Consider the following 17,602-nt stretch of genomic DNA (forward strand, 5'->3'; position numbering starts at 1 on the left):
TATGAGAAATGGAAGCACCCAGAAAAATCGAAAGAACCTTCTAATCAAAACTGTATACCCACCTTGTGGATTTTTTCCATTAATAATTTACCCTCTTTTACTAAGCTTCAACATCTATCCATTCATGTTTGCATCCATCCATCCACTATAATGTTTGAAACATCTGAAGGCACAATGAGGATAAAGACCACCTTTCTTGTAACAGCTTCAATGTGCATACTAGTTTGCTGGACAAATTACTTAACTAGACAAATTCTTTGTGTATTCTTTTAGGTGAAGTATGTCATGAAACCCAAATCTTATGACCATTCTCAGAGTTTTAGATATGCTATAAAACCCATTTTGTGGATTATCAAGACTGTGGCTATCAAGACTTAACCTATTACATACTGAGAAAGTTACCTCAGACTTATTCAGTTATTTCCTGCCTATCCTCTGAAGCAGCCATTACTATTTCATTCTGATTTCACAGATTCGCACACAAAATAGGCACACAGTTACACATTTTTATGGAAAGAGTTTTTCTTTAAAATGGTTTCTGAAAGCATTCTTCTATACCAAAGCAAAATGACCAGTTTGGGAAAGAAGAAAATTGTCTTCAGATTCACTCATTCATTACTCTAAGGAAATGGCTTATTCATATGGTGTTAGGGAACTGCTAATGTAGCTTTAATTGCACTATAAATAAGGTAATTTTCATGTATAGTGGATCTTTATTTAAACCACATTCATCCTAGACTCCTAGAATATTGGCTGAATAATTGTGCTAATAAGAACTGAGTTACAACATTGGGTTATTCACTTTAATAGACTATTGAGAGTCCTTATTTTTCTTGATTAAATATGTTTTATACTATTTTAGTTATTGTTAGAATGATAAGGGCTTCTACAAAATTAGTTTTAGTTATGTTAAATTATAAAGTTTATTTATATTTCTTTTTTAAACACAGGGGATTTGACATGTTAGGAAAATTTACTTCTTTGAATCTTTTATAGTGTTTCATTTATGCAAAATTATTTTATTATGTTCCCTAAGTCTCCGAGCACGACCTCAAAGCTTTCGGCAGGCAGTTAGTTCACTTATAGGATAGGACATGAAGGCTTGTATTATAGCTGTTAGAGCAGTCAGGGTGATTTAGATTTAAACACTGACTTTTCTTAATACTTAGCCTGTACTTTTGCACAAACGTGTTCACCTGTGCACAAACACTGCTTACATTCACTCAAAGGGCCAAAAGATCTGAGCATGAGGAATACTACTAATATCAACGCTGTATGTCTGTATGTATGTCTGTATTTTTGGGCACTTCCACAATAATGTGTTCATGTCACTAAAATTCAGTCAGGCCTCCCTCACAGGATTCAAGAATTTTTATCAATGCTGGCAAGTAATAAAGATTTAAATGATAACTGCTATTTAATCCAACAGTCTGGCAAGGATAGATAAAGTAAGATAGCACTTAGATTCACATGTGGAACTTGATGGAAGGGAATGAGGACATGTTCAAGGAAATTTTCCTAGTTAAGGCTTTAGCTGTATTCCTTCTGGTCTGCAGCTTTCCAATGAGATATATAAACTGGTATGAAAATCTGTGCCAAAAAGTCATTATTCAGGGGACTGATAATTTCATGGATCTTGTAAAACCATATTTTATATAGTATTCTTCATATCACAACCAGAAACAAAGGAGGAGGCACTAGAAATACTGTTCTTTCCCTCAGTACCACATAACACAGAAAAAGCCAGAAATGGTACTGTGACTCAACTGGCAGAGTGCTAGCCTTGAGCAAAAACTGTCCAAGGGCAGTGCTCAGGCCCTGATTCTAAGCCCCAGGACTGGCAAAAACAAAAAGTAAAGAAAACAGTATTTCTTTTTTTTTTTTTTTCTCATCCCTTCCAGTAATGGGACTTGAACTCTGGGCCTAAGGATTGTCCCTGAGCTCTTCAGCTCAAGGCTACCACCCTACCCCTTGAGCCACAACACCACTTGCAGTTTTCTGTGGTTAATTGGAGATAAGAGTCTCGGACTTTAGTGCCCAGGCTGGCTTTGAATTGCGATCCTCACATTTCAGTGAGGATTAGCCTCCTGATTAGTTAGGATTACAGGTGTGAGCAATTGTGCTCAGCCTAGAAATACTGTTCTATTATAAATACTGCCAGACAACTATTACTTTATAGCATGAAAACATTAAAGCATTCACAAAAGTTGAAAGAATGTTAGAGTAATTGCTTAAAATCTTCAACACCTACGTCAAAAATTACTGAAGTTTTATACATTGGGCTTTATATGTGGTTATATGCATATTTTTGCTAATGTATTTTGGACTACATTGCAGACATTAAAACACTTTACTCCTAACTACTTCAAAATGCATTTTCTAAAATACCTTAAAATGAATCTGTTTCATAATCACAGTTTATCTCACCTATTATCACAGTTAGTGATAATTGTTTATCATTTAATAGCCACCTTTAAGTTTGTCAGATTTTTGTTTGTGAGTTTGATGAGATAAGTTCTCACTATGTAACTTAAGCTTTCATGGAATTTTTTTATGTATTCCATGCTGGCTTTAAACTTGTGATCCTCTTAGCTCAGATGCCCAAGTGTTGAGATTTACAGCTATGTGCTACCTTATATGGCATTTTTTTTTCTGGTTTCTTCAAAGAAGAATTCAGATTTTACACATGATATTTGTTTTTGTGTCTTTAATAATTATATCACTAGGTAAGAACTCTATAAAATTAGCAGCTAAAGGGCCGGGAGTTTGGCCTAGTGGTTAAAGTGCTTGCCTAGCATGCACAAAGACCCGGGTTCGATTCCTTGGTACCACATACATAGAAAAAAGCCGGAAGTAGTGCTGAGGCTTAAGTGGTAGAGGTCTAGCCTTGAGAAAAATCCAAGGACAGTGTTCAGGCCCTGAGCTTAAGCCCAGGACTGGCAAAAAAAAGAAAATTAGCAGCTAAAATAAATATTCATCTTGCAAGTTCCTTTGAAGGTCATTCTTGGAATGACTAAGCAGTTTGATTCTAATACAGGAAATCAAGGAGGTTGCAGCCAAGCTATTGGTAAAGGCTGTAGTCATAACCACACTTCACCAGGACACAAGCTAGCAAGCCTCAGTTCCATGCCCTGTACACTTCTCCACAGACCTGCCTAGTGTCTTAAGATGATGAGTAAGCCAAGTGAACACACAGGGAGCTGCTTGTAACTTTATAGGGCCTTTTATAGCTTTAAAAGAATGTGATTGTCTTTCATCAGTCCAGGCAAAACTCAAAGAATAAATAACAAAGTATCACTTCTTAAAGGGAAAATTTTCAAAGCAAATATGAGCATATTTTAAAATCTCAGTAGCTAGTACCAGCAGATTCTATTCAAACCAGAACTAATTTGATACTTTTGACATTGGTTCTAGAAATATTCACATGAAATATTCAAGAAATATTCACAATATTCACTGAATCTTGGAGATGATTATAAAAATAAGGGTAGATGTACCAGTCTTCTTCAGTCAAAGATATTTGTTGATATCTTTTCTAGTTATTAGGGTAAGGTGATATTTGCTCTCTGTGACATTGCATGGAGTCAGCAACTCACATACTTGAGCTATGGGCTCAGACAGAAGTATTCTCTACAGATCACTTAAGGGATTTCCAAGGGATCCTTAGATTACAGGGGTTTACAGGAGCAGCCTATTCCCATTTGACACTTTGCATTATAGTAAAAAGCAGTCATTTTCAGTTGATTTATATATGTATTAATAAATGATCCCTTCCTCAAATAAACCATGCACAAATCTGTCCATCCCCACTGACTAGTGAGGAATGCCAGGTGGATGGTCTCACTAATTGAGAAATTCTGAAATGAGCCGTGGGTAAGTGTTTCAGAACCATTGTTCTGAGAATTGCTCTTTGAATCAAGGTCTGTTTTAATACTGTTTTCTCAATTGTAGAGAAAGAAAGCCCTGTGGGTTCGGTCAGCCTGATTTATCCAAATAGGCAGCCCCTCCTTTAGGGACATAGCAGTGTGTGTCACAGCCTGCTCTTTTATAGAGTGACCAATTGCCTCAAGTTCTCACTCTCACACCATTTGAAACTTGTGTTTGGAGACTAGTGGGAGCCATAGTGGATTTTCAGTTTCCTTTGCTCCTTGTTAAGACACTTTAAGCCTCACTTATGACATACAAGCCTGTTTTTCTGTGAACTTCAGACATTGGCCTCATAGTGCCATTGTGTATTGGTGTGTCAGTGGTTCAACATTTTTTTTTTTTTTTGGTCTCCTAGAGGCTCTTGCATTGACCTAATAACTTCTTTGTGTTTCTGACCTTGGTCCTTCTTGTTCTCACTCTGAAAGTCAGTAGGAATTATTCTGGGTGTAGCACAGCAAGGAACACACCTACCACCAGAGGGCACTTTTGATTGGGCTTGGTTTAAGTCCTTTAGCAGCCCTTTGTGAGTTAATGGCATGGTTATCTTCTTCCTTCTAGGCCTGGCAGTCATGCATTCCCAGAGCACCAATCAACTTGATGTGGGGAACAACCCCCGGGTAGGCACCAAGCGCTACATGGCCCCCGAAGTTCTAGATGAAACCATCCAGGTGGATTGTTTTGATTCTTACAAGAGGGTCGATATTTGGGCCTTTGGACTTGTTTTATGGGAAGTAGCCAGGAGAATGGTGAGCAATGGTAAGCATCTGACCTAATATTGTCCATGTCCACTTTTTTTTTTTTTTTGATGCTACTCTTACAAAGGAGAAGGGGGAGATGTAGAGGCCATATGTTGTTCCTTAAATCCTCTTGCCTGGCTGCACATATACATTTGTATTTGACTTACAGCTGATAAGTACTGTGTAACATTATGTTTGGAATTCAGGAGGAATAATGACTGAAAAGTAATTGTTTTAGAAGAGACCATTATTCCTTTGGGGGAGTGGATTGGTGTATATTTTATTTCTTCCTCTTGTCTTCCTATATGACTTTTTTCTCCTTTCCTCTTTATTTTTCTCCCAAAGTTTACCTTGAGACTACACAAATATACCTAAGTGTGAATTCTGCTTCTGTGGATATTTTTTTTTTCTTTCTTATGATTTGATTGTTGAGAAAAAGCCGTTTTTGCATTTGGAAGTCATTCTTTGTAAGAAGCAAGAGGTAACTTTTGAATGAGTTGAATTTAAATGGTGGGACCTTGATAGGTGGCTTGTGTTGATTACTTATCTTAGTGGAGGAATTGGATGAATTGTTGCCATAGCATTTGCCATTCATTTCAAAACTGTCTCCCCTACAGTGAGTTCTCACACTTATCTTCTATGTACTTAATTCAACCTCAAGTATGAAGTAGAACTCTTAAGTACATGGTAATACAGACGTGATAAGTAGTATTCTTTCAAGTTAGGCTTTCCCCAACAACCCACAAACTGGTTTTCATTGCACAATTTCTTGCATCAACTTGATACTCTTCATAGTTTCCACAACTAGAAAATTATTTTATAGAATATATGTCTGAAATGGCCCCTGGAGAACAGAAGAATTTTAATGTATTTAAATTTCTGTTTATATCTAAGTCATATATTTTATCCTCCTCTGACTCAATGAGAGAAGTAATGCATGAAGTCTTTAATACCCCAACTTTCTCCCTTTCCCTTTCTTTTATGTCCTGAATTTCACTAATACTTTCTTCTAAGGATTGAGATTTATGGGGTAATAATACTTTTCATGACTAGCACAGTGAGAGATTAGGACACCCTGTAAGGGAAGTGGAATTGGGTAACTTCATATAGTTTTAGTGAACAACAATTAAAATGGGCATGCCTTAATGTAGCTTTCAAATCTCTCACAGCAGAATGTGTCTGCTTTGAACACATGCTCTGAGAATACTAAATCAAGTGTTTTAGATTAAACCTATGTATGTGGATGGACAGTAAGAAGATTTTTTTTGTTGTTGTCCAAAGGGCTTTATTCTTTTTTTAAGGGAGTCATGAACATTTTCTTGGAATTGTTTCCTAATAATCACGAACTGCTGTCTTCCTGTTTGTGCCACTGAAGTGCCTTGAGAATTGTTGGCAACAGAGTGTATGTTTTGCTGATTTATAAAAGTTCTGAACTTTGCCTGAAATTGCACATTTACTTCATTTCATCATTTCTCCTCAATCATTTTTGAGTGCCTTGGAATGAAAAAAAAATACCCTAATTCTGATTAGCACATCTTCACAGAATGTAGAGGATTTGTATCAGAATCAGCTTTATGATGGAGTTATTGCTCACACGTAGAAGCTAGTGTCCCACAGCCAACACAGTAGCATTTCCAGCTGTGGCTGGGCCGGCACAAAGCCAGGCAAGCCTGTTTGGCAGAAAGTTTGGATTCTCAGACTTTTAAGAACTCATTTTTCAGACTTGCTCCCTGCGTCACAGACATAAACCCAAATGGCTTTTAAAGATCAGTTGTGATTAATAATAGTTTGAAGTTAGAGTCATTTGTTTAAAATTTAGCTCAACAAATGTTAGCTTGCTTGCTAGATCCTGTGATTAACATTATTTTGGGGAAAAATCAGGGTTTTTTTGATTTATTGCTCTTCCCTTTGCATCATCATATCTGTGGGTAGTACTTCTGGTCTGTGGTATGACTTGATTCTTAGAGGGAGCTAAGGATATTTTTATGTCTCATTTTAATTCATCTTTTGTTCTTTGGCAATGACTAATTTGATGTTTTTCCCTTCTCTTTCTCCGGTCTCTTTTTTTACGCCCATGAACATTCATGTATACGTATAGGATACACACACACACACACACACACACACACGCACGCACGCACGCACGCACAAATTGGTTAGCTAAAGTGAAGTTTGAAAGTGTTTAGTGCTTCTTGAAAATATATTTTTACTGATTTCAATATTTTACGTTTTGCTCTTCACAAACAGAATAGATGAGTGAAAAGAAAAATTAGGGGATTTGAGGAGTGACTATGTGATAGAGTTCCTGTTTCACAGAGCACAAGGCTCTGAGTTCAAACCCCTTATAAAAGGAAAAATTTGCCCAAATTCTGACACTGATATTTTTCCTTCTTTATTCACTCTTTGTGTGTGCACATACACGTGTTCATGCTTGCCAGTACCGGGGCTTGAACTTGGGGCCTTGACACTATCCCTAAGTTCTTTTGCTTAAGGTTAACACTCTACCACTTGAGCCACAGCTCCATTTCTGGATTTTGTGGTTAATTGAACATAAGACTTTCATGGATTTACCTTACCCAGGCTAATTTTGAACTATAATCCTCAGATCTGCTAAGTAGCAGGGATTGCAAGAGTGAGCCATGAGCTCCTGACCTAGTTACTAGTTTTTTTTTAAACTTTGTTATGTAGATAACATTCTGTACTATTTCATTTTATTTTATTTTTTGCTAGTCCTGTGGCTTAAACTCGGGGCCTGAGCAATGTCCTTGGTCTTTCCTCAAGGCTAGAGCCCCACCACTTGAGCCATAGCACCACTTCTGTCTTTTTCTATGTATGTGGTACTGAGGAATCGAACCTGGGGCTTCTTGCATGCTAGGCAAGCACTTTACCACTAGCCAAACTCCTGGCCCAAATTCTATATCTTTTTAATGTTCTCTCTATCTTACATTTTGGATTGTCACATGATGCTTCATTCTTATAACATTTCCATATTGTTAAACATCTTGTCTCCTTCATTTAAGGCGTACATTAGACATAGTTGTGCTTACAACATTTTATTTGGGGAATTGATTTCTAATGGATCAAGAAGTAAGCTTAAACAGTCAGAATGTGGAAGGTTTTATGGCTTGAGACACATTGCCAAATTGCTTTCTGTAAGTTATTCTCAATCACAATACCTTCACGCCAATGTGTGATCTACTTTTTTCACTTTCTTAGCAGCTTAAAGAACTGTCATTAAAAGAACCTATGTTTGGGAAATTATTGTATGTAAAATGTACTTTGTATCTTGTATTAAGAAGGTTATTATAATTATGTGTCCTTTGAGTTTTTGAGTCTGTTATAAAAACTGATGACCAGATAGTTCTCTTGGAGCAATTTAATCCTCAAGTGAACCATGAGCATTAAAATATGTAGTGTCTTTTTGTATTTTTATTGAAATTTTACATTTATTTTCTCTAATAATAAACCTCATGCTGCTTCTGTACAGGAAATGAGAGTTAAGTCCATTTTCACATTTGAAAACTTCTCCTGAGTATTTTTTGGAATTTTCACATGGTGTTTTAGTTTGGCAGTGAATTTGGAATTGGTAAGGCTACACCTTTGCTGTGGAAGTTGCTTCATGAATTAAAGGCAGATGGGAGGAGGGCGTTCGCTTAGATCAATAGCTCTAAACTTAGAGTGAGCATCACAATCACACAGTACTTGTCCCTCGTTGCTGAACCTCAGCCACAGAATTTTTGTTACGATAATTCTAGGGTTGGAAAATGTGATGCTAAGATATTTAAGACTTTTAATACCCCAGCACGCTCTCTTTCCTTCTTAATATCCTAATTTGTGCTGATAACTTTTTTCTAAGGGTTGAGTTTTGTGGAATAATCATAACTTTCATGACTAGCACAGCCAGAGACTAGGATAGCCCGTGAGGGAAGTGGAATTGGGTAATCCCATATACTGTTAGTATACAGTAATTAAAGTGGGCTTCATGGTAGCCTTTTATCTGACAGCAGAGTGTGTCTGCTTTGAACACACCCTCTGAAAACATACATTTCTGAATATAGAACTTTAGAGATTGCATTGTATCCTGATTAGAGCTACATGGCTGTATCTGTAGGACAGATCTGTGACTCTGGGGCACTTGATGGCCACACAGCTCACTGTGAGGGGCCTCTGATTCTCCCTGCTTGGCTCTCTGGAGCCATTGCACTGCACACAGGAGCTGTACTGACCCAGCTCTTCGAAGCTATATGGTACTTTTCCTAAGTACTGGAGGCAGGAGGATCAGTAACATTCCAGGCCCTGAGATGATACTTTCCAACTCCATCCCCTGGATAAGTTACTTCATTGAAAAAGATACTAGCAATATCTACTTGAAAAGTCATGATGACCAAATGAGAGCATATCAGGTATGCACCTGGTGTGTGTGTGTGTGTGTGTGTGTGTGTAGTGTGACCTCAGCACATTGAAACCTAGCACCCCTCATTCCTCTCATTCTGCTACCACTTTTCCCAGCTGAGACTTTTTTTCCCTCTTTTCCCTGTCCATAGAAAGGCTCTGTGGAAGGACCTTTGTTTGATTGGCTTGGGTTGTTTTGTAGTGATGAAACCCAGTGTCTCAAATGTGTCAAACCTTACCCGTGTTTCATGGAGAAGTCATTGCTGGCCAAACCACACCTCTTCTGGGGTAGAGACTAGGAAATACTTGGAGAGTAAGCGTATGTTTGGCGCACACATTTTGGAAAAACTTCTAATGAATCATTGAGCCTGCCAGGGAGCCATGTGTACTTCTGTTCCCAAGCACATGGGCTTGTGTACAGAAACCATGACAACTCTCATATCTTTAGCAACCACATATCCAACATGTTCCATATTCCTATCAAATACTTGATAATATATTAAGGTTTGGACACACAAATAAATCATACTATTGAAAATTTTCCCAAATTTTAGGGGTCTTAGTGTAGTTATATGTCATAAGGGGTAGAATGCTTGCTTATCAAACACAAGGCCCTAAGTTCAAACCTCACTACTGCCCAAAACAAAACAAAAGTTCAAAACAACATAATTTCAAGGGTTTTGTTCATTTGTTTGTTCATTTATTTCAAGAGTTTGTTCATTTCTTAGTTACTTACCTCTAAGAGCAGAAATGTAGAGGGGAGAATGGGAGAGAATTTTTCCCTGTTTCCTAGAATTTCATGTCTCTGATTTAGAAATCTAAAACTTTAGAAAAACAGTCAGCTGACCGCATGCTGTAATAACCAGAAGTCAATAGGTTTCCTGATTGTTCAGTTTGCTGTCTTAATAGTCTTGCTTCCAAGAGCAACACCCTTCAAGACAAATGATGTCTTCAGCCTTGCAATAGCCCTAGCCTTCTATATGTGGCACCTTCTTCTCAAGCTGCCAAATGCTTAGAATGCGGAAGCTTGTGTTTATTCTAGGCTTTGTAGGCAAGCAAGATAAAACTTGATGGACAGCCCTGCAGTCTTTCTAGGCATTTTGCCCTTACCTCTGACACTTAATACTGATAAAGCTGGGCATGATGGCTCACATCTGTAATCCTAGCTATTCTGGAGGCTGAGATCTGAGGATCAAGGTTCAAAGCCAGACCAGGCATAAAAGGACTTAGGACTCTTACTCCAACTAACCTGTAGAAAACCAGGAAGTGGAGCTTGGCTCAAGGGTAGGGAGGTAGCCTTGAGCTGAAGAGCTCAGGGACAGCACCCATGCCTAGTTCAAGCCCCATGATCCACCAAAAAAAAAAAAAAAAGTAATACTGATAATTTTTAATAGAGTTTGACTAATCTCTGTGTGAACCTCAGATACAAAAGTTAAGTTTGTGATTTTACCTAAGGATTATGAAAAAGCACTTGGCTTTGCCTGTGAGTCACATATGTGGTTCCACATACCCATTAATTGTAATGGGTTGCATAAGTGAGGACACAGCCACCAAAGCCAAAGCCTTCCTTTTCCTCAGAGATCAGAGCTGTCCTTTCAACTCTAACCCCTTTCAGGAAAGAACAACGCTTGCCATGAAGTAACAGATGTGCCAAGGGTATTGATTTTCTGATGGTAGCAGTCAGGGGTCCATAGTCTTTTATTTGCAAATGAGAAGCCCCCAAAGCTTGGGAACCCACAAACCTTCGAATTTACTTGGTATTGCGGAAGGTCCTCTAACTCTGGAATAGTCATTATGTCTACTCTGACCAGAACTATCCATTTCTCTATTACTGTGTGTGTGTGTGTGTGTGTGTGTGTGTGTGTGTGTGTTCTGAGATAAGTTTGATATTTTCATATGAGGCATGATAGGTGAAATAACACTGCTGGGTGTATCTTGTTGAACCCTGTCTAACTAGGACAAGTGTGCCTTCTTGTAAACCTAATACCACATACCACTCATGTGACTTTGTTTTTCCATATCCAAATGACACATGTACCAGTAGCAGGTAATCTTTCCTCTTTTCAATCTTAATTTTATATTGAAAGGAAATTAGTATCACTACTGGAGTTGAGTCACTAGTATCACATGTATGAAAAGCAATGATATAATCATGCAATTAATAAGAGAAATTTTATCCACAAACCATATCAAATTTATTATATGCTACTCCTACAGAAGTACTATATTAACTTACATTTTTCTTGCTTTCTTTTTTTTTTTCTTTTGCCAGTCCTGTGGCTTGACTTTAGGGCCTGGGTACTGTTCTTGGACAGTTTTTGCTTAAGACTAGCACTCTACCACTTGAACCACAACACCACTTCTGCCTTTTTCTTTGTATATGGTTCTGGGGAATCAAAGCCAGGGCTTTGTGCATTCTAGGCTAGCACACTATCACTAGGCCATGCTCCTGGCCCTGAAAGTTTTCTCAGAAGGCAAATGTGAACTGTTTTCTTTAGTCTCTCTCAAATGACTTTATTTCTAATGCTCTAATCTCTAAAGGATTCAGTATTTTTGTAGGAATTAACTGGTGGAAGTAGCTCTATGTTTGGATTCAGATGCCAGGGCTCTTGCATTGCCTGGATCTTGGATGTGACACCCTGAGTGAGGGGGGTTCTGAGGGAACCGGTGTAAAGAAATTTCTGAGAAGAGGTGCTTCAATAGGAGGAGTTGATAGTTTGCTAGGAAAGGTCTTAATCCTTTGATTGGTGCTGCGGCTCAAGTGATAGAGTGCTACCCTTGAGAAAGCCCAAGGACAATGCTCAGTCCCTTTTAAGTCCCAGGACTGGCAAAACAAAAAAGATACTATCAAATAATTTTTAAAGTACAATTTAGGGGATTTTTCCATTTCTAGCTCTTTAGTTGAATTTGTGAAATTGTAAAAATTCTGTAATATTTCTCAAGCAGTGCTCCTTATATCTAATCTTTCTCATAAGTGTTTTGTATTTATATGAGATTTATGAATAATGACTCTCACTGTTAAGTAATTTCTGCAATAACTGAAGAGGGGACTCAGTTTTTAAGCTGGCTTGTAGGAACTAGAAAAACTTAATTATAACTTCTCTTTGGAACCTCTTCTGTTTTCCATATCAACCTAGATGTATTTAGGAATAGAAGGAAGTTACAGGTACATCAAGTTATTCACTCATCACAATGTTGATGCCTCTGATGGAGAAAAATGAATTAATTTTCATAATTTCATTGTTATAAGTGATAAACACTCTTCTAATTCCGTACCATAAATGTTAGATTTTTATTTTTGTGAAATTACTAGTCTTTGTGAAAAATAATGAGTCCGTGTAATTTTTCTGGGAAAAAGTTTCTAAACCATTGGACATGGGGCCGGGGTTAAATGTAACCTGACTTGCATGTGCTTTGTGGTCAGTGAGGAGTTTATCCTCTGTCTGCTCTACATTTCATTCTGTACCTACAATACGAAAATAACTAACAGCCATCAAGACAAATAGTTGTATCCTACCGTTAGAACATACTCCTGCATATAGACTGAATGAAGAAAGGAATATTCTGTATGACTTTAACAAGGGGAGATAAGGGAAAGTGATAGAGAGGGTAAGTTTGTTCAGGATATATTGAATGCAGATGTGGAAATGTCACAATATATAACTAATATGTGCTAATACCAATGCTTAAATAATAAAATAAATGAAAATTTAAAAGCTAGCAGTCAAGTGCTGCTGGATAAGAATAGGAGGATTGTGCTTTGAGACCAGTCCCAGAAAAATGTTCACAAGACTATTTTGTCATCCTAAATATTTAAGTGGGAGGTTGAGATGGAGAAGATTGTGGTTCCAGGCCCACTTGAACAGAATAATCCAGAAGATTCTGTGTCTGAGAGAAGCTAGATATGGTAACACATGCCCGTAATGGCACCAGCTATGGAAGCCAGAAGTGGGTGGATCATACCTTGTGTATGACCCAGAAGGAAGCAAAACTCCCGTTTTCAATAACTGGTGTGTGCCAGGCCCTGATAGCTCATACCTGTACCACTAGCTACACAGGAGGCTGAGATCTGAGGATAGAGGTTCATAGTTAACCCAGAGAAAGTTTGTGACAATCTTAGCTGCTATTTACCACCAAAATGCAGGAAATGGAGCTGTGGCTCAAGTAGTAGTGCCAGCTTAGAGCAAAAATAACCTCAGGAACAGCACCTAATCCCTAAATTCAAACCCCAGGATGGAACAAGAAAGCAAAACAAAACAAGTGTGAAAAGGGGCTGGAGGTGTAGCTCAAGTACTAATTAGAATACTAGCATAGCATGGGGTAGAGTTCAAACCTGCTATTTTCTTACCAGGAGAAACCCAAAGAGGGGGGGAAGAAATGAGTGTCTCATTTTATATTATTTTTTCATTCTCTCTAATGGAAGAGATTTTTACGACAATGATACTTTATTGTCAAAATAATTTTATAGCAAAAACTAGTATTTGTGGGCTGCAAGCATGGCCTAGTGGTAGCGTGCTTGCCTAGCATGTACGAAGCCCTAGGTTAGATTCTCCAGTACCACATACATAGAAAGAGTGCTCTGGCTCAAGAGGAAGAACACTAGCCTTGAGAAAGCCATAGGACAGTGCGAGGCCCTGAGTTCAATCCCCAGGACTGTCAAAAAGAGGAAGGAAGGAAGGAAGGGAAGGAGGGAGGGGAGGGGAGGGGAGGGGACGGGACAGAAGAAAAATCAGAGAGAGAGAGAGAAAGACGGGAAGGAAGGAAGGGAGGGAGGGAGGGAGGGAGGGAGGGAGGGAGGGAGGGAAATTAAAAAAAAAAAAACCCTAGTATTTGTATGCTAATTTTGAGAGGGCTGCCAATACTGGTGCTTGAACTCAGGCCTAGGGGCTGTCCCTCAGTGTTTTCTTTCAAGTGCTTTACTTATTGAGCCACAGCTCCATTTCCAGCTGTTTTGTGGTTAACTGGAGATAAGAATAGGTTTTTCCATTCATTCTGGCTTCAGACTTTGATCCCCAGATCTCAGTCTCCTGAGCAGCTAGAATTGCAAGATTGGGCCAACTGTATTCAGACAAGGTGATAATCTTGACTTTTTTGTTTTGTTTTCTGTTTACCTCCAGCTCTAGTTTATACAAACATTTTATTTCTACTTGTCTTCAAATGGCTGGATTTATGTGCTTTCCTTATGTGATTATTAAAGGACTTTGGGGCCTAGGTCTCCCCATTCTTTATTCAAGATTGTAGTGTTTTAAATACTGTCAAAACATTGTGCGTTTTGTTAATATATATGATTACATAAGAAGTTTTTACTTATTTTCTTCTAACAATTATTCTTTCTACAGTTCCTGACACGGTGTGTATTTATTGTCTTTTTCTCCAGATCTTTTAGGATTTCTTTGTAGAACTGCCGTTATGCTGGAGAAGAGTTAGTGTTCTATTCTGCCACGTTATGATGCGTGACATCTGTCAGTAAAATCCTAGGAGAATGTTTACTTTGTTACTAATCCAGTGCCATCTTGTCCCATGTGCAGGTATAGTGGAGGATTACAAGCCACCATTCTATGATGTGGTTCCCAATGACCCAAGTTTTGAAGATATGAGGAAAGTAGTATGTGTGGATCAGCAGAGGCCAAACATACCTAACAGATGGTTCTCAGATCCGGTAAGAGTACCAGCCATGTTCTTTGTTGTAGAGCAAATCTCAGCCCTTAGTTATTTGCTTGCTTCCTGAGTTTCAGTTGCCTTTGCCATCTGAGATAAGCACTGTGTATCTACTGTTCTCCTCAGATTTGTGTAGAAACGTCTCAGAACCTAATTGAGCAGGTTTGGAAAAAAAATCGTCTCATTCTTGAAGCTCTGTCAGATCTTGCTAATGATTGACGATATTTACAAGGATTTCTGTGACCAACTCCAGGAAGTAGGAGAGTCATAACTATTGTGATTAGCCCCAGGACTATAGTTTTCTATGTAAACCAAGACTCCTAGAGTGATATTTTTAATGTCCTTTCACCTCGCACATCTGTGATTCCAGACAAATTACAGGCTGTTCAATGCTGAAGAGGCTATGCTGCTGCTTATAAGTAGTGGCGGGTCTAAAATACCTAGACTGTTTTTACCTAGCACAAGGAAGCCATAGAGATTGTTGTAAAAAGAAGGGACGGGATAGTAAGGGAGAGAAATGGAGGTTGATCAAAATATATTGTAAGTTTCTATGGAGATGACACAATGGAATCTTTTCCCCCATACAACTAATATTTAGGAATAAAAACATTTCTAATTATTTAAAAATCATACATGCTATGCTGTTTCTTTAAAAAATTTGAGAAATGACCCTATTTGCAAATTTGACTCTTATCTAAGGTACAGGATTGTTATTGCTTTTAGTATCCATAAAACCATTAAGGGGTCCAACTTGGCCTGTGGAACTTTCCTGATAAAAGTAAGTTAGTAGTATTCAAAGTCCAAAGGGCTGAGTTCCTGGAACTCCTTTCTTACCTGTGTAAGGCCTTGGATATTAGTTTAAAGAAGATGATGACAAGACCTGCTGAGTTCTTTAAAACAGCTGACAAGATATCTGTCCAGCTTCTAGGCCACGCTATGGACCACTAACAGCAGTTAGTCACTGTGGTATTTGTTCTTTCTTTCCTCAGACATTAACCTCCCTGGCCAAGCTGATGAAGGAATGCTGGTATCAGAATCCATCTGCGAGACTTACAGCTCTGCGTATCAAAAAGACTTTGACCAAAATCGACAATTCCCTAGACAAATTGAAAACTGACTGTTGACATTTTCATTGTGTCAAGAAGGAAAATTTGACGTTGTCCAGCTGGGACCTAATGCTGGCCTGACTGATTGTCAGAATAGAACCTATCTGTCTCCCTCCCTAAATGGCTGCTTGGACAAGGCAGACATCTTACCCAGCCATGTGCTGGGGGACACCAAAACCACCCTAACCTCGCTCAATGACTGTGAACTGGGCATTTCATTAACTGTTCACACCGCAGAGACTAATGGTGGACATATACTGTTGCAAAGGTAGGGAATTGGAGGAACAGAGAAATCCTAAAAGAGATCTGGGCATTAAGACAGTGGCTTTGCATATCTTTCACAGGTCTCCTAGACACTCCCCACGGGAAACTCAAGGAGGTGGTGAATTTTTAATCAGCAATATTGCCTGTGCTTCTCTTCTTTATTGCACTAGGAATTCTTTGCATTCCTTACTTGCACTGTTACTCTTAATTTTAAAGACCCAACTTGCCAAAATGTGGGCTGCGTACTCCACTGGTCTGTCTTTGGATGATAGGAATTCAATTTGGCAAAACAAAATGTAATGTCAGACTTTGCTGCATTTTACACATGTGCTGATGTTTACAACGATGCTGAACATTAGGAATTGTTTATACACAACTTTGCAAATTATTTATTACTTGTGCACACAGCAGTTTTGTCAAACTGCTCTGTGCATATGTTAAAGCTTATTTTTATGTGGTCTTATGATTTTATTACCGAACTCTTTTTAACACTATACTCTGAAATAGATGTTTTTCTTTGTTATCAGTTAAAGTCACATTTTAAGTGCTTCACATTTGTATGTGTGTAGACTGTAACTTTTTTTTTCAGTTCATATGCAGAATGTATTTAGTCATTACCCATGTGACACCACCGAATATATTACTGATTTAGAAGCAAAGATTTCAATAGAATCTTAGTCCTGAACGCTGTGGGGAAAATGCATTTTCTTCGGAATTATCCATTATGTGCATTTAAACTCTGCCAGAAAAAATAACTATTTTGTTTTAATCTACTTTTTGTATTTAGTAGTTATTTGTATAAATTAAATAAACTGTTTTCAAGTCAAATGGTGAGATGATTTCTAATGTATAAAAAGAGATGTGTGTAACAGAATGTAATTTCTTATGGGAGCAACAGAAGTACCAAACAAATCTGAAGATTGAATTTGCCTTTCCTCTTTTTCATGACAAGTGGAGCAAAGAACCAAATCTGATTGTACTATACTATGAGGATATCCTATAGCTGAAATTTGATATTCAAGAAGTTGTTTGTTTTTTCCCCTTTTTCTCTTTGGCTGTGAAGTTTTCCCCTTTAGTGTCTAGAGCTTTAGAGTAACAGTAAAAGTCCTGTCTGATTTGCTTTCACACAGGAGGTTGTGAGTACAAACAGGAGGAAGGCTACTGAGGCATTTCCTTAGTATCATATCCAGGTAAGTGCAGAGCTGTTTTGAATCGCTCCCTCTAGTGCTTGGGGCTCCATCTTTACCTGTTTTCCCTGTTTGTGCACAACAGAATTAAAAAGACAGAGCTTAGAGTAGGCCACAAAGAGATGAGAAAGGAAGGTTCTGAAAGGTCATCGAGGTGTAGGTTAATAACTTCATTAGCATGCATTTACTTGGAAGGGAAATAATTGAGTAACTTGCAGTCTTAATTACAGTTTTAATTTGTATTGCATATTATATAAAATCTACTTAATTTGCACATAAGTCACATTGTAGTGTAGCCATCTCTGAACAAGCACTAATTTCGCCTCCTCCA

At 38.1% G+C, this 17,602-nt stretch overlaps 1 protein-coding gene across 2 annotated transcripts in view; it reads left to right on the forward strand.

Annotated features, from left to right (window-relative positions):
* Acvr1 (activin A receptor type 1) overlaps positions 1-16,906 on the forward strand; it is a 123,068-nt gene extending 106,162 nt beyond the window's left edge. For both annotated transcript variants that reach the window (XM_090342799.1, XM_090342800.1), the window contains 3 exons: positions 4,486-4,683; positions 14,585-14,715; positions 15,704-16,906. In XM_090342799.1, the coding sequence (XP_090198925.1) occupies positions 4,486-4,683; positions 14,585-14,715; positions 15,704-15,838 (464 nt within the window). In that variant the 3' untranslated portion in view covers positions 15,839-16,906. The remainder of the gene's footprint in view (positions 1-4,485; positions 4,684-14,584; positions 14,716-15,703) is intronic.
* The last annotated feature ends 696 nt before the right edge of the window (positions 16,907-17,602 follow it).

Source organism: Megascapheus bottae, chromosome 12 (genome assembly GCF_031878675.1).
Source record: "Megascapheus bottae isolate mThoBot1 chromosome 12, mThoBot2.hap1, whole genome shotgun sequence".
In the NCBI taxonomy this organism is placed as follows: Eukaryota; Metazoa; Chordata; class Mammalia; order Rodentia; family Geomyidae; genus Megascapheus; species Megascapheus bottae.